Genomic DNA, 27061 nt, shown 5'->3' on the forward strand with positions numbered 1-27061 from the left:
TGGGAGAGCTCGGAAGGGAAGAAGCGCAGTTTGACTTTTCAATGCAAAATTGACAGAAATTGAGATGGGACGCCATGTTGCGTTTGGAGAGCCACTGATGTGCCTAAACATTGAAACCCCCCACAAGTGACACCATTTTGGAAATTAGACCCCCTAAGGAACTTATCTGGATGTGTGGTGAGCACTTTGACCCACCAAGTGCTTCACAGAAGTTTATAATGCAGAACCGTAAAAATAAAAAATCATATTTTTTCACAAAAATTATATTTTTGCCCCCAATTTTTTATTTTTCCAAGGGTAAGAGAAGAAATTGGACCTCAAAAGTTGTTGTCCAATTTGTCCTGAGTACGCTGATACCCCATATGTGGCAGTAAACCACTGTTTGGGCGCATGGGAGAGCTCGGAAGGGAAGGAGCGCAGTTTGACTTTTCAATGCAAAATTGACAGAAATTGAGATGGGACGCCATGTTGCGTTTGGAGAGCCACTGATGTGCCTAAACATTGAAACCCCCCACAAGTGACACCATTTTGGAAAGTAGACCCCCTAAGGAACTTATCTAGAGGTGTGGTGAGCACTTTGACCCACCAAGTGCTTCACAGAAGTTTATAATGCAGAACCGTAAAAATAAAAAATCATATTTTTTCACAAAAATTATATTTTTGCCCCCAATTTTTTATTTTTCCAAGGGTAAGAGAAGAAATTGGACCTCAAAAGTTGTTGTCCAATTTGTCCCGAGTACGCTGATACCCCATATGTGGCAGTAAACCACTGTTTGGGCGCATGGGAGAGCTCGGAAGGGAAGGAGCGCCGTTTGACTTTTCAATGCAAAATTGACAGGAATTGAGATGGGACGCCATGTTGCGTTTGGAGAGCCACTGATGTGCCTAAACATTGAAACCCCCCACAAGTGACACCATTTTGGAAAGTAGACCCCCTAAGGAACTTATCTGGATGTGTGGTGAGCACTTTGACCCACCAAGGGCTTCACAGAAGTTTATAATGCAGAGCCATAAAAATAAAACAAAATTTTTTTCCCACAAAAATTATTTTTTAGCCCCCAGTTTTGTATTTTCCCTAGGGTAACAGGAGAAATTGGACCCCAAAAGTTGTTGTCCAATTTGTCCTGAGTACGCTGATACCCCATATGTGGGGGGGAACCACCGTTTGGGCGCATGGGAGGGTTCGGAAGGGAAGGAGCGCCATTTGGAATGCAGACTTAGATGGAATGGTCTGCAGGCGTCACATTGCGTTTGCAGAGCCCCTAATGTACCTAAACAGTAGAAACCCCCCACAAGTGACACCATTTTGGAAAGTAGACCCCCTAAGGAACTCATCTTGATGTGTTGTGAGAGCTTTGAACCCCCAAGTATTTCACTACAGTTTATAACGCAGAGCCATGCAAATAAAAAATATTTTTTTTTCCACAAAAATTATATTTTAGCCCCCAGATTTGTATTTTTCCAAGGTTAGCAGGAGAAATTGGACCCTAAATGTTGTTGTCCAATTTGTCCTGAGTACGCTGATACCCGATATGTGGGGGGGAACCACCGTTTGGGCGCATGGGAGGGCTCGGAATGGAAGGAGCATCATTTGGAATGCAGACTTAGATGGATTGGTCTGCAGGCGTCACATTGCGTTTGCAGAGCCCCTAATGTACCTAAACAGTAGAAACCCCCCACAAGTGACCCCATATTGGAAACTAGACCCCTCAATGAACTTATCTAGATGTGTTGTGAGAACTTTGAACCCCCAAGTGTTTCACTACAGTTTATAACGCAGAGCCGTGAAAATAAAAAATCTTTTTGTTTTCCCACAAAAATTATTTTTTAGCCCCCAGTTTTGTATTTTCCCAAGGGTAACAGGAGAAATTGGTCCACAAAAGTTGTTGTCCAATTTGTCCTGGGTACGCTGATACCCCATATGTTGGGGTAAACCCCTGTTTGGGCACACAGGAGAGCTCGGAAGGGAAGGAGCACTGTTTTACTTTTTCAACGCAGAATTGGCTGGAATTGAGATCGGACGCCATGTCGTGTTTGGAGAGCCCCTGATGTGCCGAAACAGTGGAAACCCCCCAATTATAACTGAAACCCTAATCTAAACACACCCCTAACCCTAATTCCAACGGTAACCCTAACCACACCTCTAACCCTGACACACCCCTAACCCTAATCCCAACCCTATTCCCAACTGTAAATGTAATCTAAACCCTAACCCTAACTTTAGCCCCAACCCTAGCTGTAGCCCCAACCCTAACCCTAACCCTAGCCCTAACCCTAGCCCTAACCCTAACCCTAGCCCTAACCCTAACCCTAGCCCTAACCCTAGCCCTAACCCTAACCCTAGCCCTAACCCTAGCCCTAACCCTAGCCCTAACCCTAACCCTAGCCCTAACCCTAGCCCTAACCCTAGCCCTAACCCTAACCCTAGCCCTAGCCCTAACCCTAGCCCTAACCCTAGCCCTAGCCCTTACCCTAGCCCTAACCCTAGCCCTAACCCTAACCCTAATCCTAGCCCTAACCCTAGCCCTAATCCTAGCCCTAACCCTAGCCCTAATGGGAAAATGGAAATAAATACATTTTTTTTTATTTTTCCCTAACTAAGGGGGTGATGAAGGGGGGTTTGATTTACTTTTATAGCGAGTTTTTTAGCGGATTTTTATGATTGGCAGCCGTCACACACTGAAAGACCCTTTTTATTGCAAAAAATATTTTTTGCAATACCACATTTTGAGAGCTATAATTTTTCCATATTTTGGTCCACAGAGTCATGTGAGGTCTTGTTTTTTGCGGGACGAGTTGACATTTTTATTGAAAACATTTTTGGGCACGTGACATTTTTTTATCGCTTTTTATTCCGATTTTTGTGAGGAAGAATGACCAAAAGCCAGCTATTCATGAATTTCTATTGGGGGAGGCGTTTATACCGTTCCGCGTTTGGTAAAATTGATAAATCAGTTTTATTCTTCGGGTCAGTACGATTACAGCGATACCTCATTTATATCATTTTTTTATGGTTTGGTGCTTTTATACGATAAAAACTATTTTACAGAAAAAATAATTATTTTTGCATCGCTTTATTCTCAGGACTATAACTTTTTTATTTTTTTGCTGATGATGCTGTATGGCGGCTCTTTTTTTGCGGGACAATATGACGCTTTCAGCGGTACCATGGTTATTTATATCTGTCCTTTTGATCGCGTGTTATTCCACTTTTTGTTCGGCGGTATGATAATAAAGCGTTGTTTTTTGCCTCGTTTTTTTTTTTTTTTTTCTTACGGTGTTTACTGAAGGGGTTAACTAGTGGGACAGTTTTATAGGTCGGGTCGTTACGGACGCGGCGATACTAAATATGTGTACTTTTATTGGTTTTTTTTTTTTATTTAGATGAAGAAATGTATTTATGGGAATAATATATTTTTTTTTTTTTCATTATTTTGGAAAAAATTTTTTATTTTTTTTACACATTTGGAAAATTTTTTTTTTACTTTTTTACTTTGTCCCAGGGGGGGACATCACAGATCAGTGATCTGACAGTTTGCACAGCACTCTGTCAGATCACTGATCTGACATGCAGCGCTGCAGCCTTCACAGTGCCTGCTCTAAGCAGGCTCTGTGAAGCCACCTCCCTCCCTGCAGGACCCGGATCCGCGGCCATCTTGGATCCGGGGCTCGAGCAGGGAGGGAGGTGAGGAGACCCTCGCAGCAACGCGATCACATCGCGTTGCTGCGGGGGGCTCAGGGAAGCCCGCAGGGAGCCCCCTCCCTGCGCGGTGCTTCCCTGCACCGCCGGCACATCGCGATCATCTTTGATCGCGGTGTGCCAGGGGTTAATGTGCCGGGGGCGGTCCGTGACCGCTCCTGGCACATAGTGCCGGATGTCAGCTGCGATAAGCAGCTGACACCCGGCCGCGATCGGCCGCGCTCCCCCCGTGAGCGCGGCCGATCGGCTATGACGTACTATCCCGTCCAGGGTCAGATAAGCCCAGGGCACCTCGACGGGATAGTACGTCTAAGGTCACAGAGGGGTTAATAGGTATGAGCAACTTTAATTTCCTAACAAGGTAGAGGGAGCATCCCAGGGTAGGGAAAGTTTACCATTTATCATGGTTCTTTCATTGCAGTATTAATACATAAAAGTCTCTGGAATACAAATATAAATCATTTCTGGGGTATAATGGTGTACAATAACAAACTGTATTGTGGTACATGATACAATGTACGAGGTGCACTGGAAGTATTTATATAGGGGAAACTATGCAAAGACTACAAACTAGGATGAACCTACACAGACACACAATCAGGAATGAAGTGGACACACTGGTGGGAAAACATTTCTCTGGACCTGGACACAGTATGACAGATTTAAAAGTCTTAATACTAAAAGGTAATTTTAAGGACCACAGGGAAAGAAAAATTTGGGAATACAAACTAATGAATATGTTTAATTCGTTGACACCAGGACTCAATTTAACACCAGGATTTATGAGTCACTACATGGATACAATTCACACCTCCACCTGACATACTCCAGATAACTAAAGGTACCTTCACACATAACGATATTGTTAACGATATCGTTGCTTTTTGTGACGTAGCAACGATATCGTTAATGAAATCGTTATGTGTGACAGCGACCAACGATCAGGCCCCTGCTGGGAGATCGTTGGTCGCTGAAGAAAGTCCAGAACTTTATTTCGTCGCTGGACTCCTGCTGACATCGCTGGATCGGCGTGTGTGACACCGTTCCAGCGATGTCTTCACTGGTAACCAGGATAAACATCGGGTAACTAAGCGCAGGGCCGCGCTTAGTAACCCGATGTTTACCCTGGTTACCATGCTAAAAGTAAAAAAAAACAAACAGTACATACTTACCTACCGCTATCTGTCCTCCAGCGCTGTGCTCTGCACTCCTCCTGTACTGGCTGTGAGCGTCGGTCAGCCGGAAAGCAGAGCGGTGACGTCACCGCTCTGCTTTCCGGCCGCTGTGCTCACACAGACAGTACAGGAGGAGAGCAGAGCACAGCGCTGGAGGACAGACGGCTGTAGGTAAGTATGTACTGTTTGTTTTTTTTTACTTTTAGGATGGTAACCAGGGTAAACATCGGGTTACTAAGTGCGGCCCTGCGCTTAGTTACCCGATGTTTACCCTGGTTACCGGCATCGTTGGTCGCTGGAGAGCGGTCTGTGTGACAGCTCTCCAGCGACCAAACAGCGACGCTGCAGCGATCCGGATTGTTGTCGGTATCGCTGCAGCGTCGCTTAATGTGAAGGGGCCTTAAGAACATTGTTACCATTACCTCTCCATTTGTAAGAAAATGCCTAATTTGATTATCTTGGCTTATGTATGGACTCCTCACACTTCCCACCCCCTAACAAATGTCCTGCTGTACTGTTCTTTAACCCCTTCATGACCGTGGGATTTTTCATTTTTCGGTGTTCGTTTTTCACTCCCCTCCTTCCCAGAGCCATAACTTTTTTATTTTTCCGTCAATTTGGCCATGTGAGGGCTTATTTTTTGCGGGACGAGTTGTACTTTTGAACAACATCATTGGTTTTAGCATGTCGTGTACTAGAAAACGGGAAAAAAATTCCAAGTGCGGTGAAATTGCAAAAAAAGTGCAATCCCACACTTGTTTTTTTTTGGCTTTTTTGCTAGGTTCACTAAATGCTAAAACTGACCTGCCATTATGATTCTCCAGGTCATTACGAGTTCATAGACACCAAACATGACTAGGTTATTTTTTACCTAAGTGGTGAAAAAAAATTCCAAACTTTGCTAGAAAAAAAAAAAATTGCGCCATTTTCCGATACCCATAGCGTCTCCATTTTTCATGATCTGGGGTCGATTGAGGGCTTATTTTTTGCGTGCCGAGATGACGTTTTTAAAGATAGCATTTTGGTGCTGATACGTTATTTTGATCGCCCGTTATTGCATTTTAATGCAATGTCGCGGCGAAAAAAAAACACGTAATTCTGGCATTTCGCATTTTTTTCTCGCTACGCCATTTAGTGATCAGGTTAATGCTTTTTTTTAATTGATAGATCGGGCGATTCTGAGCATGGCGATACCAAATATGTGTAGATTTGATTTTTTTTTAATTCATTTATTTTGATTGGGGCGAAATGGGGGTGATTTAAACTTTTATATTTTTTTTATTTTTTTCACATTTTTTTAAACTTTTTTTTTTTACTTTTGCCATGCTTCAATAGCCTCCATGGGAGGCTAGAAGCAGGCATAACACGATCGGCTCTGCTACATAGCAGCGATCATCAGATCGCTGCTATGTAGCAGAATTGCAGGTGTGCTGTGAGCGCCGACCACAAGGTGGTGCTCACAGCTGCCGAGGAACAGTAACCATAGAGGTCTCAAGGACATCTATGGTTGCTATTCTGAAGCATCGCCGACCCCCGATCATGTGACGGGGGTCGGCGATGACGTCATTTCCGGCCGCCCGGCTGGAAGCGGTAGTTAAATGCCGCTGTCTGCGTTTGACAGCGGCATTTAACTAGTTAATAGGTGCGGGCAGATCGCGATTCTGCCCGCGCCTATTACGGGCACATGTCAGCTGTTCAAGACAGCTGACATGTCCCGGCTTTGATGCGGGCTCACCGCGGAGCCCTGCATCAAAGCAGGGGAGCCGACATTGGACAGTATAGTATGTCCGATGTCGGTAAGGGGTTAAATGTTGTGCTTTTTTCTTATTAATCTATCTGTAATCTTGCCTGAAGAAGGAGCTACTGTGCTCTGAAAGCTTGCAAACAGGGGCGGATTATCAGAGGGTCAATATGGGCGGTAGCCCAGGGCCCAGTGGTCTGGGGGGGGCCCTGGGCTACCGCACAGATTGACCCTCCACTAATTGTCTGAATGCCCGCCGGCATTTGTGTGCCCCCGGACCCGGTGGGCAGAGAGAGGGGGCCCGCATTGGTTGGGAGGTGCGTGTATCAGCCGGTCAGCTGAGAGCTCCGAGTCCCTGCACCAGGCCTGCACAGCAGCACACCACATAATGGCTGCTCTGTGCACAGGACCTGTGATGAGGTCACAGGATGGGAGGAGTCAGGGGTCACATGATCGGGAGGAGGACCTCCGTGTACAGGAGTTTGCTGGTTGCCATGGCGCCGGAGGAGGGTAAGGCAGCGTATGTGTGAGGTCAGGAGGTGTTTACAGGGTGGATGTAGCAGAGCCGTGTGTGTACGAGGTGTATGGATCAGAGCAGCGTGTGAAAGGTCTATGGAGCGGAGTCGTGTGTGTACGATGTGTACGGAGCCGTGTGCATGAGGTGTACGGAGCGCAGCCGCGTGTGTATGAGGTGTACGGAGCGGAGTCGTGTGTACAAGGTGTACGGAGCACAGCCGCGTGTGTACGAGGTGTACGGAGCACAGCCGCGTGTGTACGAGGTGTACGGAGCGCAGCCGCGTGTGTACGAGGTGTACGGAGCAGAGCAGCGTGTGTATGAGGTGTACGGAGCGGAGTCGTGTGTACAAGGTGTACGGAGCACAGCCGCGTGTGTACGAGGTGTACGGAGCACAGCCGCGTGTGTACGAGGTGTACGGAGCGCAGCCGCGTGTGTACGAGGTGTACGGAGCACAGCCGCGTGTGTACGAGGTGTACGGAGCGCAGCCGCGTGTGTACGAGGTGTACGGAGCACAGCCGCGTGTGTACGAGGTGTACGGAGAAGAGCAGCGTGTGTATGAGGTGTACGGAGCGGAGTCGTGTGTACAAGGTGTACGGAGCACAGCCGCGTGTGTACGAGGTGTACGGAGCGCAGCCGCGTGTGTACGATGTGTACGGAGCAGAGCAGCGTGTGTATGAGGTGTACGGAGCGGAGTCGTGTGTACAAGGTGTACGGAGCACAGCCGCGTGTGTACGAGGTGTACGGAGCACAGCCGCGTGTGTACGAGGTGTACGGAGCGCAGCCGCTTGCGTACGAGGTGTACGGAGCGCAGCCGCGTGTGTACGAGGTGTACGGAGCAGAGCAGCGTGTGTATGAGGTGTACGGAGCGGAGTCGTGTGTACAAGGTGTACGGAGCACAGCCGCGTGTGTACGAGGTGTACGGAGCAGAGCAGCGTGTGTATGAGGTGTACGGAGCGGAGTCGTGTGTACAAGGTGTACGGAGCACAGCCGCGCGTGTACGAGGTGTACGGAGCACAGCCGCGTGTGTACGAGGTGTACGGAGCGCAGCCACGTGCGTACGAGGTGTAGGGAGCGGAGTCGTGTGTAAGAGGTGTACGGAGCCATGTGTACAAGGTGTACGGAGCACAGCCGCATGTGTACAAGGTGTACGGAGCGGAGTCGTGTGTAAGAGGTGTACGGAGCCATGTGTACGAGGTGTACGGAGCACAGCCGCGTGTGTACGAGGTGTACGGAGCGGAGCCGTGTGTACGAGGTGTACGGAGCACTGCCGCGTGTGTACGAGGTGTACGGAGCACAGCCGCGTGTGTATGAGGTGTACGGAGCACAGCCACGTGTCTATGAGGTGTACGGAGTAGTGCCGTGCGTGTACGAGATGTATGGAGAGGAGCCGTATGTGTATGAGGTGTACGCAGCGGAGCTGTGTGTGTGCAAGGTATGTGGAGCAGTGTGTGCAATGTGTATGGAGCGGAGCGGTGTGTGTATGAGGTGTACGGAGTAGTGCCGTGTGTACGAGATGTATGGAGCGGAGCCGTGTGTGTATGAGGTGTATGGAGCGGAGCCGTGTATGAGGTGTATGGAGCAGAGCCGTGTATGAGGTGTATGGAGCGGAGCTGAATGTGTACGGAGCGGAGCCGTGTGTGTATGAGATGTATGGAGTGGAGCCGTGTGTACGGAGCGGAGCCGTGTATGCAAAGTTTACGGAGCGCAGCCGCGTGTGTAGGAGTAGCTATGTGTGGCCATTATCATGGGCGGCCAATATACAGTAAGGAGCATCATGTGTGGCCATTATACAGTATGGAGCATCATGTGCGGTCATTATACAGTATTATTGAGCATCATGTGCGGTCATTATACAGTATGGAGAATCATGTGTGGCCATTATACAGTATGGAGCATCATGTGCGGTCATTATACAGTATGGAGCATCATGTGCGGTCATTATACACTATGGAGCATCATGTGTGGTCATTATACAGTATGGAGCATCATGTGCGGTCATTATACAGTATGGAGCATCATGTGCGGTCATTATACAGTATGGAGCATGACGTGCAGTCATTATACAGTATGGAGCATCATGTGCGGCCATTATACAGTATGGAGCATCATGTGCGGTCATTATACAGTATGGAGCATCATGTGCGGCTATTATACAGTATGGAGCATCATGTGTGGCCATTATACAGTATGGAACATCATGTGCGGTCATTATACAGTATGGAGCATCATGTGTGGCCATTATACAGTATGGAGCATCATGTGCGGTCATTATACAGTATGGAGCATCATGTGTGGCCATTATACAGTATGGAGCATCATGTGCGGTCATTATACAGTGTGGAGCATCATGTGTGGCCATTATACAGTATGGAGCATCATGTGTGGCCATTATACAGTATGGAGCCTCATGTGCGGTCATTATAAAGTATGGAGCATCATGTGTGGCCATTATACAGTATAGAGCATCATGTGTGGTCATTATACAGTATAGAGCATCATGTGTGGCCATTATACAGTATGGAGCATCATGTGCTGTCATTATACAGTATGGAGCATTATGTGCAGTCATTATACAGTATGGAGCATCATGTGCTGTCATACAGTATGGAGCATCATTTGCAGTCATTATACAGTATGGAGCATCATGTGCTGCTATTATACAATATGGAGCATCATATGCGGTCATTATACAGTATAGAGCATCATGTGTGGCCATTATACAGTATGGAGCATCATGTGTGGCCATTATACAGTATTAAGCATCATGTGCGGTCATTATACAGTATGGAGCATCATGTGCAGTCACTATACAGTATGGAGCATCATGTGTGGCCATTATACAGTATTGAGCATCATGTGGGGTCATTATACAGTATTGAGCATCATGTGGGGCCATTATACAGTATTGAGCATCATGTTGGGTCATTATACAGTATTGAGCATCATGTGGGGCCATTATACAGTATTGAGCATCATGTGGAGTCATTATACAGTATTGAGCATCATGTGGGGCACTTATACAGTATTGAGCATCACGTGGGGTCATTATACAGTATTGAGCATCATGTGGGGCCATTATACAGTATGGAGCATCATGTGTGGCCATTATACAGTATGGAGCATCATGTGTGGCCATTATACAGTATTGAGCATCATGTGGGGTCATTATACAGTATTGAGCATCATGTGGGGCCATTATACAGTATGGAGCATCATGTGTGGCCATTATACAGTATGGAGCATCATGTGTGGCCATTATACAGTATTGAGCATCATGTGGGGTCATTATACAGTATTGAACATCATGTGTGGCCATTATACAGTATTGAGCATCATGTGGTCATGTGGGGTCGTTATACAGTATGGAGCACTGTGTGGCCATTATACAGTATCGAGCACTGTGTGGCCATATTTTTTTTTTATAATTATTCTTTATGAACAGTGTGATCAGCAGTGCTAAATGGGTGTGGTTGAGACATGGATATGGGTGTGACTAGTGAATGGGTGTGGTCAGAGGTGTGTCCCAAAATTTGCTGCGGCGCGCAACGCGCGCCGCAAACTTTGTCCCTCTTTCCCAACTTCAAAAGTTGGGAGGTATGGTAATATGTGGTCTGGAAATGGTGCGGTGGTATTTGTCCCTTGTATGTGCTATTATTTGATCACTGTGGTTGTAATTTGTGGTCTGGTCATGGTGCGGTGGTATTTGTTCCTTGTATGTGATATTATTGGTCAAGATATACCTAAATTGTATTGCAGATTTTAACAAATATTTCCTAGGTTACAGTAGAGTAGGGCCCGGCCCTTTTTCTGGAATAATCTGGTTCGGGTATATCATGACCCCCGTCACGTGACCCCCGTCACATGACCCCCGTCACATGACCGGGGGGGCCCACAGTGTGTGAACAGCCCGGGGCCCTGGCTACCCTTAATCCACCCCTGCTTGCAAACATATTATTTTCTGGTTAGCCAATAAAGGTATCACTCCCAGAATACTTCTGTCATCATTGGGCAGAAAAGTATTCACATGGGGTATAATGGAAAAGACTGGCACAATGCTTGAATGTACAGAAAAGCTTATGGCCCAGCACCAGTATGAAATAAACCAGGCGGAAATGACTGTAAGGAAGCAACTGTGCTTGTAGTTTATATCTAACAAGCGGCCATTGTATGTCTGTAGTTAACAGGCCATTACTCCCGGAAAAAGAGTAGGATGAATTATGTGTTATGTTACTTTTTCTTACACCATACAGCTTGTAAATATTTCTTAAATACACTACCAGGTGGTTACATATCACATTTATCATGGGTACCAAGACGGCTTATGTTTACTTGCATGAAACCGAATAACTCAATGCCAAAAACAGTAATGAACCAACCTCTTTTAAAGGTCATATGAACATCTGAGATTAAGAATTTATTATGCAGCTTTGGGTGGAATTCTTCATAAAAACAGTTACCAGATAGCAGCCTTATGTCAACTTAAGTTGGTTGGTTGCAATTGATAGACGCGAAGAATATGGCTTATAACCAGGGAGATTTGTGCTCTTACATTCATTTTCGGAATTACGTTCAGCCTGACCACAGCTGCCCCTTGGAATCAGTTTACAGTTTCCACTTCTATATTTGCGGCCATTTAACAATTGACTCCAGTATGAGACAAGCCCAAGTTAGTTTACACTCACCGAAAATGACACAGCTGTGTTTCCAAAGCCTCGGAAGCATATCCTCTAAATTTTTAACAAGGCAAAAAGGGGAGAGTTGGACCAGTTGTGTTGTACTCCATTAAATTGGGTAAGACTTGACCTTAGTCCTGACATTTAAAAGGATTCCTATATTTTCTAGGAGAAGATGTCTCTTGTATTTTTTAATGGGGCTTATGCATTGGTCCATGAGCAGAGAATGCTTAAAGATGTACAAACCTCTCCTATGGACAAATATCAAAACCTGGGTCTGATTGATCCAAAATATATTTTTCTGAAATCTATAACAAAGTTAGAGTACATTGTGAAATTTATATTACCCAACACAGCATGAATTGAACCCTAGCCCTACCCAAAACCTAAGGATACAGGTAGGACTGCAGCCATTTCCAATTTTCCACTCTTTGGACTCCACCAGGTTCGTTGCTACATAGGTCTTACTTAGCTGTTCTTCTGCCTGCAGAACCATCTTGAAAGGTCATTTTTAAATTGCTTTATAACAGATTTCACCAGGATCCCTTACTAATTCACTGCAAGATAGCTGAGTGGTGGGGAGCGGTAGTGAAAGGTCTCACACACACAAGCGTACAACTCGGACAAGTGCTGTAGGATGTTTTATTGGATAGCACTTGGACTAATGTTATACTATGGGGCAGCGCAGATCTGTGTTTTTAATCGGTCTGTGGAAAATATCACAGCATGCTACAAGTGGCTCTGCAAATCGGATCACGCGCACACATACAAGTCTATTAGTGCATAAGTATAAATTAATATATTACAAAAGTTCTAAAAACAAAAAAAAAGTACGGTACATAACCCAGAGATATTTGAGTATATCACAAACAACACGTCAAAATAAAGAACCAAAGCACTTAATAGGGCAAATAGAAAAATAACAAATTCTATGAAGAACTTAAGAGACATAACCTTAGATTCCAACCTTGAGAATGTGTTCCGGGCATAATGCATGATACTGTCAAAGTCATATGTCTCTCCTAAAGAATTTACTTCTCCTGGCTCCATTTTCAGAAAGTTGTATTCCTGACCTTAAAAATAAATAAATAAATAAAGGGTTAAGAGTGGACCTCAAATATTTTCTAGAATAAAACTTCTTCACTGAGAGACATCACTTTTCCTTCGGTCTTTCTGAGGTTTCCGTGAGTTGATGAGCAGGTATCACCACAACTAAACGTGGTCTCCAACCTGCCTGTGGAGGACATGGGGTAGTTTTTACACTCTGCAATATTTGAAGAGCAACAGGTTGGATGCCACTGTTTCAGCATCTAATAGATACAGAAGATTTTCCTGAGACACAGTAATATTTTTAAAACCAAAAAAGTCAAGGTACATTATGACGATTTTAGAACCTGAAAGTACATGTATGGACATTCTGAGGGTATGTGCACGCAATGTCTTTTTCAGGTAGATTCCACCTTGAATCCACCTGAAAAGGCAAGGCAAGGACTGGACATAATGCACAGCAATATCATGACATTACTGTGCACATGTCCAGTCGTTTTTAACTTCTTTTACCCGCTGCAGTGATCAGAAACAGCAGAGTGGTTCAAAGAAGTAGCATGTTCATTGTTTGGGCAGCTTCCGCTTGGAAGACGCTCTGTAGTTAGAGTTTAAACAATAGAAAAAAATGACGCTAGAGGCATAAACGATGGCGGAAACGATGGCAGCCCAAAAATGATGGTAAACCTGCCAGCAAAAAGCCCTTTGAGGAAAAAAGACTGCCAGCTTTTGACTGAAGTGGATTAGCCTAGGAAAACCTCAGAGGGTCAATTGGCGTCTTAAAGACATTGATTGCACATAACCTTAAGGTATGTTCACAAGATTTCTCTTTCAGGCTGATTTCACCATGAAAAGCACCTGAAAAAAACAGAAAATGCTCAAAAGAATAAACATATGCATTTCTATGTCAAAACGACTTGATTTGCATAAGTTTAGGCTTTTGAATGTCTTTTAACCACATCAGGTTTCTAAAAAAATGAGTGGTTAAAAGCTGTTCCATGTCGATTAAAGGGAACCTGTCACCCCCAAAATCAAGGGTGAGCTAAGCCCACCAGCATCAGGGGCTTATCTACAGCATTCTGGAATGCTGTAGATAAGCCCCTGATGTATCCTAAAAGATAAGAAAAAGACGTTAGATTATACTCACCCAGGGGCGGTCCCAGTCCCGGTCCAGTCCGATGGGTGTCGCGGTCCGGCGCCTCACATCTTCATCATATGACGTCCTCTTCTGGTCTTCACTCTGCAGCTCTGGCGCAGATGTACTTTTTCTGCCCTGTTGAGGGCAGAGCAAAGTACTGCAGTGCGCAGGCGCCAGGCCTCTCTGACCTTTCCTGGCGCATTCGCACTGCAGTACTTTGCTTTGTCAACAGGGCAGACAAAGTACGCCGGAGCCGGAGCCGCAGCGTGAAAACCAGAAGAGAATGTCATCCTATGAAGGGCCGGACCGTGACGCCCACCGGATCGGACCGCCCGCCCAGGTGAGTATAATCTAACCTCTTTTTCTCATCTTAGGATACATCGGGGGCTTATCTACAGCATTACAGAATGCTGTAGATAAGCCCCTGATGCCGGTGGGCTTAGCTCACCCTCGATTTTGGGGGAGACAGGTTCCCTTTAAAATACCATTTTCTGCTCAGAAAATGTTCTGTACCTTACCACACAAGTCAATAATAAACCTTTAAAGGACACATGGAAAACACCCAGATGTCATTTGGAGCGCTGTGCCATTATAATTGCTTTAAAAAATATGAGCAGCTTCTTCATTATAGAATGGAGTGAAAAAAAAAAACAACGGGAAAATGACAGTAAAAAGCAGACATCACAAAAAAAAACAAGAAAAAAATGCCAGTGGCCAAAGCCGTTAGGAAAACGTTCAGGAAACTCCTGCGTTTTCTGAATCATCTTTTGCTTCAAAAACTCAGTTGGTTCACCAGAGGTTAAAAGATTTTGTGCGCACATAGCTAACTTCCACTTAAAACCTAAAGATCTATGCACATATGCTCCTGACCAATAATCGTCCTCCACAAAACTTTATAGTTGTCATATGCCTTTCATCTGCCATAGCAGCTTCATTCATGAGACTATGAGTAAAAGAATGAGAGATCGTAAGATGGACTATTCTTTAACTTAAGTTTTTATGTTAAACATATATTTTTGAAGAATATATTTGTGTTAATTTTCCACAGATACCCACACATATACATATAGTCATGACCGAAAGTGCTGGCACCCTTGAAATAGTTCCGCAAAATTAAGTATTTCTCCCAGAAAAGTATTGCAATTACACGTTTTGTTATACATATTTATTTCCTTTGGGCGTATTTGAATAATCCAAAAAAAATGAGAAAAAAAGACAAATTGGACATAACTTCACACAAAACCCCAAAAATGGGCTAGAAAAAAATTGTTGGCACCTTTCCAAAACTGTAGGGTAAACAACTTTGTTTTAAACATGTGATGCTCATTCAAACTCACCTGTGGCAAGTAACAGGAATGGGTAATATGAAAATCAAACAGATAAAAAGTGGAGACTCTGACTCAATCTTTGAATTGTATGTTTGTGCCACACAAAGCATGGAGAACAGAAAAAGAAAAGAACTGTCTGAGGACTTGAGAACCAAAATTGTTGAAAAATATAAACAATCTCAAGGTTACAAGTCCATCTCCTGGGATCTTCAGGTTTGTCCACGGTGTGCAACATAATCAAGAATTTAGAACTTATGGCACTGTAGCTAATCTCCCTGGATGTGGATGGAAGAGAAAAATTGATAAACGGTTCCAACGCAGGATAGTCCGGAAGGTGGATAAGCACCCCAATCAAGTTACAAAGAAATGTAACCCCTTTATCACCTTGTTTTTTCCGCTTTCGTTTTTTGCTTCCCTGCTTCCCAGAGCCATAACTTTTTCATTTTTCCGTCAAAATGGCAGTGTGAGGGCTTGTTTCTTGCGGGACGTGTTTTACTTTTGATTGACAACATTGATGTTACTATATAGTGTACTGGAAAAAAAGAAAAAAAATTCCAAGTGTGATGAAATTGCAAAAAAAGGTGCAATTTCACATTTTTTTTTAAATCATGTTCACTAAATGCTAAATCTGATCTGCCACTATGATTCTCCAGGTCATTACGAGGTTGTATAACTGGTAAAAAAAATCCAAAGTCTGTAAAATGACACAAAAATATTTCAGGATCTGGGGCCGGGTGAGGGCTTATTTTTTGTGCACCAAGCTGACATTTTTATGGATACCACTTTGGGATAGATATGACGTTTTGATCACCAATTATTGCATTTTATTGCAATGTTACGGAGACCAAAAAAACATAATTAATGCATTTTGATTTTTTTTTCTTGTTACACAGTTTACCGATCGGATTCTTTTTAGATTTTGATAGATCGGGCGTTTCTGAATGCGGCGATATCAAATATGTGTATTTTTCTTTTTTTTCTTTTCAATTGTTTTATTTTGAATGGGGCAAATGGGGGTGATTTACCTTTTTTATATTTTAAAAATAGTTTTTAATAATTTAAAAAAACTTTTTTTTTTACTTTTAACTTGATTCAGTAGTCTCCTTAGGAGACTTGAAGCTGCGATCATCCATGCTATGCCTAGCTAGAATGCTCATCTGCAATGAGTGCCAGCCACGGGACAAAAAAATGGGAAGGCAACCTATAACATACCGATATGTCATAGGTCGTAAAGAGGTTAAGCTGCCCTGCAGGCTCAGGGTGCATCAGTGTCAGCACAAACTATCCATGAATATTTGAATGAAATGAAATGCTATTGCAGGAGACCCATAAGGACCTCACTGCTGACACAGACATAAAAAAGCTAGGTTGCAGTTTGCCAACATGTACATGAGGAAGCCAAAATCCTTCTGGGAAAGCGTGAGACCAAGATAGAGCTTTTTGGTAAAGCACATCATTTTACCGTTTACTGAAAACGAAATGAAATGGACATAGAATCTACAGTAAAATATGGTGGAGGGTCAAATATGTTTAGGAATTGTTTTGCTGCCACTGGCACTGGGTGTGCAACGCATCATGAAATATGAAGATTGCCAAAGGATTTTGGAGTCGCTATGTAGTGCCCAGTGTCAAAAAGCTGGGTTTGCGTCCTAGGTCATGGGTGTTCCAGCAGAACAATGACTCCAAACACACTTCAAGAAGCACACAGAAATGGATGGAAACAAGGTGCTGGAGAGTTCTGAAGTGACCAGCAACGAGTCTGGATCTAAATAACTTTAAACACCTGTGGAGAGATTTTAAAATTGCTGTTAGGAGAAGGCGCCCATCATGTATGAAAGACCTGGAGCAGTTTGCCAAAGAAAAGTGGTCCAAAATTCCAGTTAAAAGGTGTAAGACGCTTATTGATGGTTATAGAAAGCGATTGACTGCAGTCATTTATTCCAAAGGGTGTGCAGCCAAATAATAAGTTGGGAGTGCCAACAGTTTTGTACGGCCCATTTTAGGGGTATGGTGTGAAATTATCTCCAATTTGTCTTTTTTTCTCAGTTTTTTTTTTTGTGTTGTTCCAATACATACAAAGGAAATAAACATGTGTACAACAAAACATGTGTAATTGCAATAATTTCCAGGGAGAAATACTTCCTTTTCGGGAACAATTTCAAGGGTGCCAACACATTTGGCCATGACTGTATATCGATAACACAAGATCCAGCATTCACAATAGCTCATTATGTTCCCCTTCCCCACAATGACTCTGCACAGAGTATATAACATGTCTGGAAAAAGATCCAATAACAGTGAACATCTCGAGACTATTATGGTCCACGGAGCAAGTGGCTCTTGTAGAACATCTCTAAATGCAATTTACAGCTATTCAAAAAAAAATGGCTGCCTTATAAGCATTAACAGAAAAAAATATACCGTACCTACATTTTTCATGTTTTTCGTATTGCTTTTTATTTTGAAAAATTGATATAGGCAAAGCTTTCCTCTTATTTATACCAGGTCCTGTCTTGGTGTACTTTACACCTCTGCATCCAATGCTCAGCACTACCAGGCTTGTATGGGGCTGTCTCAGCCATAAAAACTAAATTCACAAAACTTTAAAAGAACAGTTCTGGTGATGATTTTGTAAGGGAGAACAGGCAAATTTAGCATCCTTCCAGGCCTCGGTGCTAAGTTTTTAATTTTATGTAGCCACCACTTGGCAGCTGAGATTTTGATGCTCCGTGATGCTTCCACTTCTAACCCAAACCTATATTTTTTGCAGTGAGGATAAGTACATGGACCACATTTCTCAGAATACTCTTATGTTCTCACCTTGCTGTATATTTTCCCTTACAATCGTCACATGTTCATCTCTGTCAGGACGAGTATGTTCATGCCAAAATCCAATCACATGTCCCAGTTCATGGACCACAATGCCAAACTTATCACAGTTCTTTCCTATTGATATAGCCTGAGGACCTCCTCCTCGTCGACCTACATATGAACAGCAGCTTAAAAGATTTTAAAAACAATTATACAATGAAACTAAAGCACAAAATGTAGAAAATTATGTAAGTCTTGTCTGGTATAATTGACAAGATATCACAGAAAACCAGTAGCTGCACAAAATTGTAACCAAAATACAACCAATAAAATAGTCCAATGTTGTTACAAGGAAGTCAACAACGACTAATTAACTAATTGTGCATTTATTTTAGTTTTTCTTTCTGTGCTGATTGAACATGTCGATAATTCCCAGCAACAAGATTGATTAGTGACAACAATATTGTTATTCATAATTTTCTGGAGAAGGAATTATGAGTTTGTCAAGCCTTATGAATGCAGGTGATGACAAATGAAGAACAGCTGTGCCAGCAGGACAGCACCAAAAGTGCATGGTTAATGCAGCGTTTTGCAAAATCCAGTCCTCATGGGCCCGATCAGATTACGTTTTAATGATTTCCTTAGTATTTCACAGGTGAGATAACCTGTGGGAATTTCTTGTATAATTCCATCACTTGTGCAATACTAAGAAAATCCTGAAAGCATGATCTGTTAAAGGCCCCGAGGACTGGTGTTTGGGAAACATTGGGTTAATGAATAGGGATGAAGGGAATATGGCAGAATGAGCTGGAAGAGCTAAAAAGACTCGTATTAATAGGGACTAGTCTATCACGCCCCAAACTCGATTTAAACTACTTAGTCTTATAAGGGACTTAGCTGCTATAAAAACCATGTAGTGTAGTTTTCTTTTGCTTATTTTTTTTCAGAAAAAGCATTCGATTTGTTATGCAAATGAGGGAGCAATGATGCACCCTTGATGTGGCCAAGGGCTCGGTGAACTCCTCCGCCCTCTCAATTATGCCACCGCCAACCTCCCCGTATATTGATTGACAGACAGCACTGGCTTGCCCAGTGCGAGAGCTGCCTGAATTGAACTGTTAGCACTACCCGTGTGCATTGACAATGTCTGAGCCAAGAGATTATGCAACGGCCACTCGGGACAAAGATACAAGGAAGTGTAGTGAGTGGCCACTGCACACGAAGAGAGATGGGAGCATACCTACACTATCAGTGTGTGGGCCAACTCATGGGCTCCTGCAGTGTTCTTGTGCACACTAATAGTTTCAATTTAAGCGACTAACGTGTGTCAGTCAATATAAGGGGGTAATTGAGATGGCAGATTAGGGCACTGAAGCTCTTGGAGCACCAGCGCTCCCTCATTTGCATAGGAATTTAAAAAAAAATTCTTAAATATGAAGTAAGTGAAAACTATACTATAGAGATGATTTTTATACGGGTCCCTTATATGACTTTAGAAGTAGTTTCAATTGAGTTTTGGGGGTGAAAGACTTCCTTCAAGTTTTGTGGCATAAGATACAGCAGACATATTTATTCTGGCCTTATGGAGTTAGTGGGCAGGAAACCTGATATACAGGGAAAGCTTTAAGCAATAACCTTCGGCACTCAGTGAGAACAATTGTTCAATATTCAAAAAATGGAAAAAGAGGCACAATATATCCACCAAAAACAAAGGAAAAAAGAGCATAATGTAGGTATGCACAGATATACTTCAGCCGCGACGTTTCGGCAACAGAATGCATTTTTCAAGCCAAATCTGTATGAGGAGGTTTATGCAGCGTGAGAATAACCATGGCTGTAAAGCCTGCTAAAGCTATGTGCCCTGGTGCAGCGGTGGACGGCTGGAGACCCTCTGCGGGTGACACCGCAACGTCGCGGCTGAAGTATATCTGTGCATACCTACGTTGTGCTCTTTTTTCCTTTGTTTTTGGTGGATGTTTTGTGCCTCTTTTTCCATTTTTTTGAATATTGAACAATAAATTGTTCTCACTGAGTGCCGAAGGTTATTGCTTAAAGTCTACGTTTTTTTCCTTCAGAGCACCATCTCGCATACATACAGTGAGCACCCCATATACACTAGATAATACAGGGAAGGCTGTCAATCACCGATATTACCTCCTACAAGACTCCTAAAGCTAGATGAGCGCAAGTTTTAACAAATCAATTACAAGTTCTATGAACTCTTTTCCTAGAAAACTGTACATGAACCTATGATGGTAGGCAAATTCATGAATCATGCTTAGTATGACAATAATATGACATAATTCGGTTCAATCCATCCATTAAAAGAATGTACTATTCATAAAGTATTTTGACTACAAAAAAAGTTTCTATTATGAGACAGAAACAGGACCACCTTACAGGTCAGATTTATGATAATAAATAATACATATTTTTATTGTAACAAAAATTCCTTTTCAAATTCTGTTCAGTGAAATTAATTGAGATTACTAATTATTGGAATATTGAAAAACAAAAATTTTATAATCTTTACATGGCATTTCACTGCAAAACACACACATGAACAAAAATTGTTGGCATCCTTCAGTTAAAGTAAGAAAAACCCACAATGGTCATGGAAATCATTGGAATCATTTGAAATTGACAAAGTAAGTTCAATTTACATTTACTGAGTATCAACTAATAAGAATCTGACATTGCTTTTGAATTGCGGTTCAACAGAAAACAAAAACTAATGAAAATGGCCAGGACAAAATGATTGTTCCCTTAATATTTTGTTGCACCAAAGTTTGATGCAATTGCCACAAACAAAGTCTGTAAACTTCAATGAGACTTCTGCACCTGCCCCCAGGTATTTTGGCCCACTCCTCGTGAGCAAACTGCTCCAGCTGTCTCAGGTGTGAAGGTGCCTTCTTCAGACTGCAGGGTTCAGCTCCTTCTGCCGATGTTACGTAGGCTTTAGATCAGGACTCATAGAAGCCACTTTAGAATAGTCCAAAGCTTTGCTCTTAGCCATTCTTGGGTGTTTTTAACTGTGTTTTATGTGATTATCCTATTGGAGAACAGATGATCTACGGCTCAGACCAAGCTTTCTGACACTGGGCAACATTTCACTCCAGAATCCCTTGATAGTCTTGAGATTTCATTGTACCCTGCACAGATTCAAGACACCCTGTTCCAGATGCAGCAAACTAGCTCCAAAAGATAACTGAGCCTCCTCCATGTTTCACAGTCTGTATAATTTTCTTTTCTTGATATGCTTCAGTTTTGCATCTGTGAACATAAAGCTGATGTAACATGCCAAAAAGCCACAGTTTTGCCTTATTTGTCCAAAGGACATTCTCCCAGAGGTTTTGTGAGTTGTCAATATGCATTTTGGCAAATTCCATTCTCATTTTTTATCATTTGCTTTTAACAGTGGTTTCCTCCTCTGTCGTCTTCCATCAAGTCCACTTTGGCAAAGACAGCATCAACTAATGCGATCTCTCACTGATATACCTTGACCTTGGAGTTCACCTTTAATCCTCTTGGAAGTTGTTCTGGGCTCTTTAATACATTTTTTATAGTCCATCTTTACAATTTATCATCAGTTTGGCTCTTGAGGTTAGCTACAGTCCCATAGACTTTAAACTTCTGAATAATGTGTACAACTGTAGTAACAAACATCAAGCTGTTTGGAGATGCTCTTATAGCTTTTACCTTTAACATGTTTGTGTATTTTGGTCCATGTTCAGTGTTCTACATACTATGATGTTAAACAGCACAGTGACTACTTTTCACCCTGTACATAGGCAGATGGACACACCTTAAAGGGACACTGTCACCTGAATTTGGAGGGAACAATCTTCAGCCATGGAGGCGGGGTTTTTGGGTGTTTGATTCACTCTTTCCTTACCCGCTGGCTGCATGCTGGCTGCAATATTGGATTGAAGTTCATTCTCTGTCCTCCATAGTACACGCCTGCGCAAGGCAAGATTGCACCTTGTGCAGGCATGTACTACGGAGGACAGAGAATGAACTTCAATCCAATATTGCAGCCAGCATGCAGCCAGTGGGTAAGGAAAGGGTGAATCAAACACCCAAAAACCCCGCCTCCATGGCTGAAGATTGTTCCCTCCAAATTCAGGTGACAGTGTCCCTTTAATTTGTTAGATACAGGACACACCATAAATTTGGCTATAGGGACATGTTAAACAATCTTCAATCTTTTTTAGCGGTACCAACATTTTTGTCCAGCCCATTTTTAGTAGGTAGGTTTTTTTTGTTTGTTTTTTTTATATCAGTTGAGCCACTATTCATAAGCAATATCTAAAGAGTAACATTTTTAATAAATCAATACTTCAGGTGAAAATAAGAAACTTTGTACTATGTCTTGATTCTGGGAATTCTGGTTCTTTTTAATCCCTAACTGATCATTCATTCTCAAAAGTCTAAATTTATGGGTAAAATCTATCTTCAGTGAACACAGATTTTCCCATTACTGAGTTAAATGGCAGTTGGTGCTCATAATATTCTATGGAGAGTTGCAACTGTTGTTTCAGGAGAACTTGCAGCAGAATGTGTATGTTGGACTCTGGCGCCTTCCTCCGCTCTATAAAATCTTATGAACGCCAACTGACATTTCATATCTCAGTAATGTGAACATCTGTCTAGTGTTGAGCGATACCGTCCGATACTTGAAAGTATGGGTATCGGATAGTATCGGCCGATACCCGAAAAGTATCGGATATCGCCGATACTGATACCCGATACCAATACAAGTCAATGGGACACCAAGTATCGGAAGGTATCCTGATGGTTCCCAGGGTCTGAAGCAGAGGAAACTCTCCTTCAGGCCCTGGGATCCATATTAATGTGTAAAATAAAGAATTAAAATAAAAAATATTGATATAATTACCTCTCCGGAGGCCCCTGGACATCACCGCTGGTAACCGGCAGCCTTCTTTGTTTAAAATGAGCGCGTTTAGGACCTGAGAATGACGTCGCGGCTTCTGATTGGTCACGTGCCGCTCATGTGACCGCCACGCGACCAATCAGAAGCCGCGACGTCATTCCTCAGGTCCTAAATTCCTAGAATGAGGAGTTTAGGACCTGAGGAATGATGTCGCGGCTTCTGATTGGTCGCGTGCCGCTCATGTGACCGCCACGCGACCAATCAGAAGCCGTGACGTCATGGGAGTCCCTAAACGCGCTCATTTTAAACAAAGAAGGCTGCCGGTTACCAGCGGTGATGTCCAGGGGCCTCCGGAGAGGTAAGTATATCAATATTTTTTATTTTAATTCTTTATTTTACACATTACTATGGATCCGATACCGATACCCGATACCACAAAAGTATCGGAACTCGGTATCGGAATTCCGATACCGCAAGTATCGGCCGATACCCGATACTTGCGGTATCGGAATGCTCAACACTAGTCATCACAGAACACAGATTTTCCACTTTTTACCCATGTATTGAGAATAGAACAATCCAAGTGGAGAAAGAACCAAATTCTCTGTAACATTAGAGATCTTAAAAAGTTTCTTATTATCATATGTACAATAAAATACTTTTTCTGATGGAGCTATCAAAAATATTGTATAGTTGTCATAAAGCTGAATGCTTTATTAGGTGTTAGGAGAACTCTAAAAATGAAGATATTCTTCCAGCCCTTGTTCCATAGATGAAAAAAAAAAAAAAATCTATAACGCAGGAGGTGGAAATGAGACAGTTTTACAACCTTCTGGGTCTTTCAGCCCTTATACTTACCCACATGTTCTGTAAGTGAAGACAATATAACTTTCCTCATCTGTTCTTTCTATAAATGTAACACAGGTATATCTTTCCCAGTGCCTCATAGCTTGCTTAAATATTGCTCTCTGATGGCCTGTAATACAAAACCATTAAGCAAGTGAAATGTAAATGTAGCACTAAAAAAAAAATATTCAATATTGATTTGTGTTAAAGGGAACCTGTCAGCAGGTTGTTTATATTTAATCTGAGACCACCATAATAAAGGGCATAGCAGCCTGATTCAGGGATGTGTCACTTATTAGGCTGCATGTTGTAGTTTCAATACAATCAGACTTTTATCAGCAGGAGATTATCACTGCTGGACTATATCTCAGATACCAAACACCAAGCTAGTTTGTGTAACCTCGTCCCCCATCACCGATTGGCAGCTCGGTGACAATTCACTGTGTACACAAAAAGCTGCCAATCACTGGTGTGGGCGGGGTTATACAGAGCCCAGAAGACTTAGCCCTGCTAAATCTACGTCAGACAAACAAGGATTCTATCAAAACTACATCAAGCAGCCTAATAAGTGATACATCCCTGGAATAAGGCTCACTTGACCTATTTTATGATCACCTCAGATTATACAGCAAAAACCTGCTGACAAACTTCCTTTAAGGCTACGTCCCCACGATCTGGAATAGTAGCGTTTTGAATGCAAGGTATTTTCGCTGAGTCCAAAACGCTGAGTTCAACATTACGCACTTGTGTTTTGGAACTATGCGGATTAATTGCATCTAATGACAGTCTAATGGGGAGAATATGCACAGGAGATTAAGAGTCTCTGCTACATAAATTGACATGCGGCTCGAAAACCCACCCAGCGGGCTTTGAAAAGAAGCACAGTAGGCGTTGGATGCCTATAAATCCCATCCACTGTGCTTGTAATGTAGAACACAGCATTTTGGAGGCAGCGAAAATACGCTGCGTCCAAACCGCTACTATTCCTGATTGTGGACACGCAGCCCAAGTTCTACCCTTCCAATTTATGGACATGCAGAAATAAACATGAAATCTGATTATTATCAGAACAGGGCTAACTGGATATAATTTTCAAGGTGAAAATTCCACAAACCAGTAAAATTGCCTTGTATAATATAAGGGATGATTCCACCAGGCCAGATTCTTTCTGTCCTTGAAGTTGCAGCTCTCTTTACTCGTTCACCATGTGGGTCAGAACTTTCAGTTATGGATTCATTTGCAGTCACAGCATCCAAGCTACCTTGTGGAGAAATTAGGAACAAAGTTTAAGAATTTCACTAAATGCTATCTACATATTAATAATAAAAAACACACCTATAAGCATTGAATATCGTCAAGAAGTACGGACACAAATGGTCATCTAAATGACCAACAAGGTTATGCTTCAGATCAGCGAGAGTGAAGCTGCTTTACCCCCTAGGCCTAGGCTATGTTTCCACGATGAGCTTTTGGTGAGTTATAAATATTGTGGATTTTCTGTACCTGTTCTGCACTTACAATAGCCCAGCTCCAGAAATGAGCATCAATGAGGAGGCTTCGTCTCAATGGGGGGCACGGGCTGGGGCCAGCTATGGGCCCTCAATCAGTTATGACCTTATAAGTGACATAGAGCTTTCCATAACAAGTCTATAGACGTGGAAATTTAGAAAACATTGCCTTTCTATACTAATAAAGCCCTAACTGGATAAGGTCCGCCCATCCCCCATCTCTATCCCTAAGGGTTTTTTCACATATCAGATTGTTTGGTAAGTGTGCGATTCATCTTTTTTGGAGATACAGTAGATCACGGACCTATTACAGTGAATGTGCTTTTTGATCTGTCTTATTTATGCAGAAATTAAACCTGAGACATATTCTACTTTGATCCGTGTTTCCAACATCCACACTTATTACGTGCAGATTTTACTACGCATTTTACCCTATGCAATGTAAAGTGGTATTTCCACATTGCAATGTAACTATTAGAAATAATGTATGTCACGGGAAGCTAGTGCTTGTGCTGTACCTGCTTTTTAGCACTGATTTCATGGGTGGTTCACCATGAGACCAACCTATATGAGGTGAGGGATGTTAAATAATTGTGTAAATTATTACCGTGTCCATATCCATTATTTAAGGCCAAATCTTCAGCAGCCACACTATCCCTGAGGAAACAGCGATAATAATACATGCAAGGTTTCTGTGGTCCTTGACCTACAGGCTTATTCCAAAGTATATTTTCACATACAGTCATAGCCAAAAGTATTGGCATTCTTCAAATTGTTCCAGAAAATCATTGCTTTTACATGTAATGGAACAATACAAAAGAAAAACAGAGGAAAAAGGGCTAATTGGTAGAGATGGGCGGACACCTGGATGTTCGTGCTCGGCCGAACAGTTACAAAAAGTTCAAGTTCGGGTACTAGGAAGTACCCAGACCAGAACACGGACACCATTCACTTGAATGGGGGGGCCGAAGATCCAGTGTTTGCCACGCTGTCACATGCATGACAGTGCGGCAAACACCGTTTCTGGTTGGCAGTAAAATCATCATCGCCGCGGTTCCCACGCTGTCAATAGACAGCATAAGCGCACAGTTGTGATCGGAGATATAAAGTTTACCTCCGTTCACTGGTGTCAGCTGATGGGACTACTGCTCCCATCAGCCTATACCTGCTGCCGCTAATAACAGTGAGAGCAGGAGCGGCTGATAGGAGTATTCATCAGCTGGCACCCGTGCTGTAAATAAATAATTTGAAAAATAACAGCGTGGGTTCCCTTGTATTTTTGATAACCAGCCAGACAAAACACACTGCTGGGGGTTGCAACCCTCGGCTGTCAGCTTCAGCAAGGCTGGTTATCAAGAATACAGGGGTCCCCACTCCGTATTTTTCATTTATTTTTAACAACCATGGATATTGGCCCCTTCCAGCCTAAAAATAGAAGCCCACAGCCGCCCAGAAAAGGCACATCTATTACATGCGCCAATTCTGGTGCTTTGACCAGCTCTTCCCACCTGCCCTGTAGTGGTGGCAAGTGGGGTTCATTTTTGTGGGGTTGATATCACCTTTGTATTGTCAGGTGACATCAAGCCCACGGATTACTAATGGAGAGGCGTCTATAAGACACCTATCCATCACTAATCCTATAGTTATATGGTAAATAAAGACACAGCCAGAATAAAGTCTTTTATT

At 42.9% G+C, this 27061-nt stretch overlaps 1 protein-coding gene across 1 annotated transcript in view; it reads right to left on the reverse strand.

Moving 5' to 3' along the window:
• The window catches only part of TLL2 (tolloid like 2), a 295163-nt gene that overhangs the window by 83516 nt on the left and 184586 nt on the right, over window positions 1–27061 (reverse strand). Inside the window, exons 4-7 of the mRNA XM_069753374.1 lie at window positions 24982–25128; window positions 23880–23997; window positions 18137–18315; window positions 12774–12879 (exon numbers count right to left, since the gene is read on the reverse strand). Of these exons, the coding sequence (XP_069609475.1) occupies window positions 12774–12879; window positions 18137–18315; window positions 23880–23997; window positions 24982–25128 (550 nt within the window). The remainder of the gene's footprint in view (window positions 1–12773; window positions 12880–18136; window positions 18316–23879; window positions 23998–24981; window positions 25129–27061) is intronic.

The sequence above is a fragment of the Ranitomeya imitator genome, chromosome 2 (genome assembly GCF_032444005.1).
Source record: "Ranitomeya imitator isolate aRanImi1 chromosome 2, aRanImi1.pri, whole genome shotgun sequence".
In the NCBI taxonomy this organism is placed as follows: Eukaryota; Metazoa; Chordata; class Amphibia; order Anura; family Dendrobatidae; genus Ranitomeya; species Ranitomeya imitator.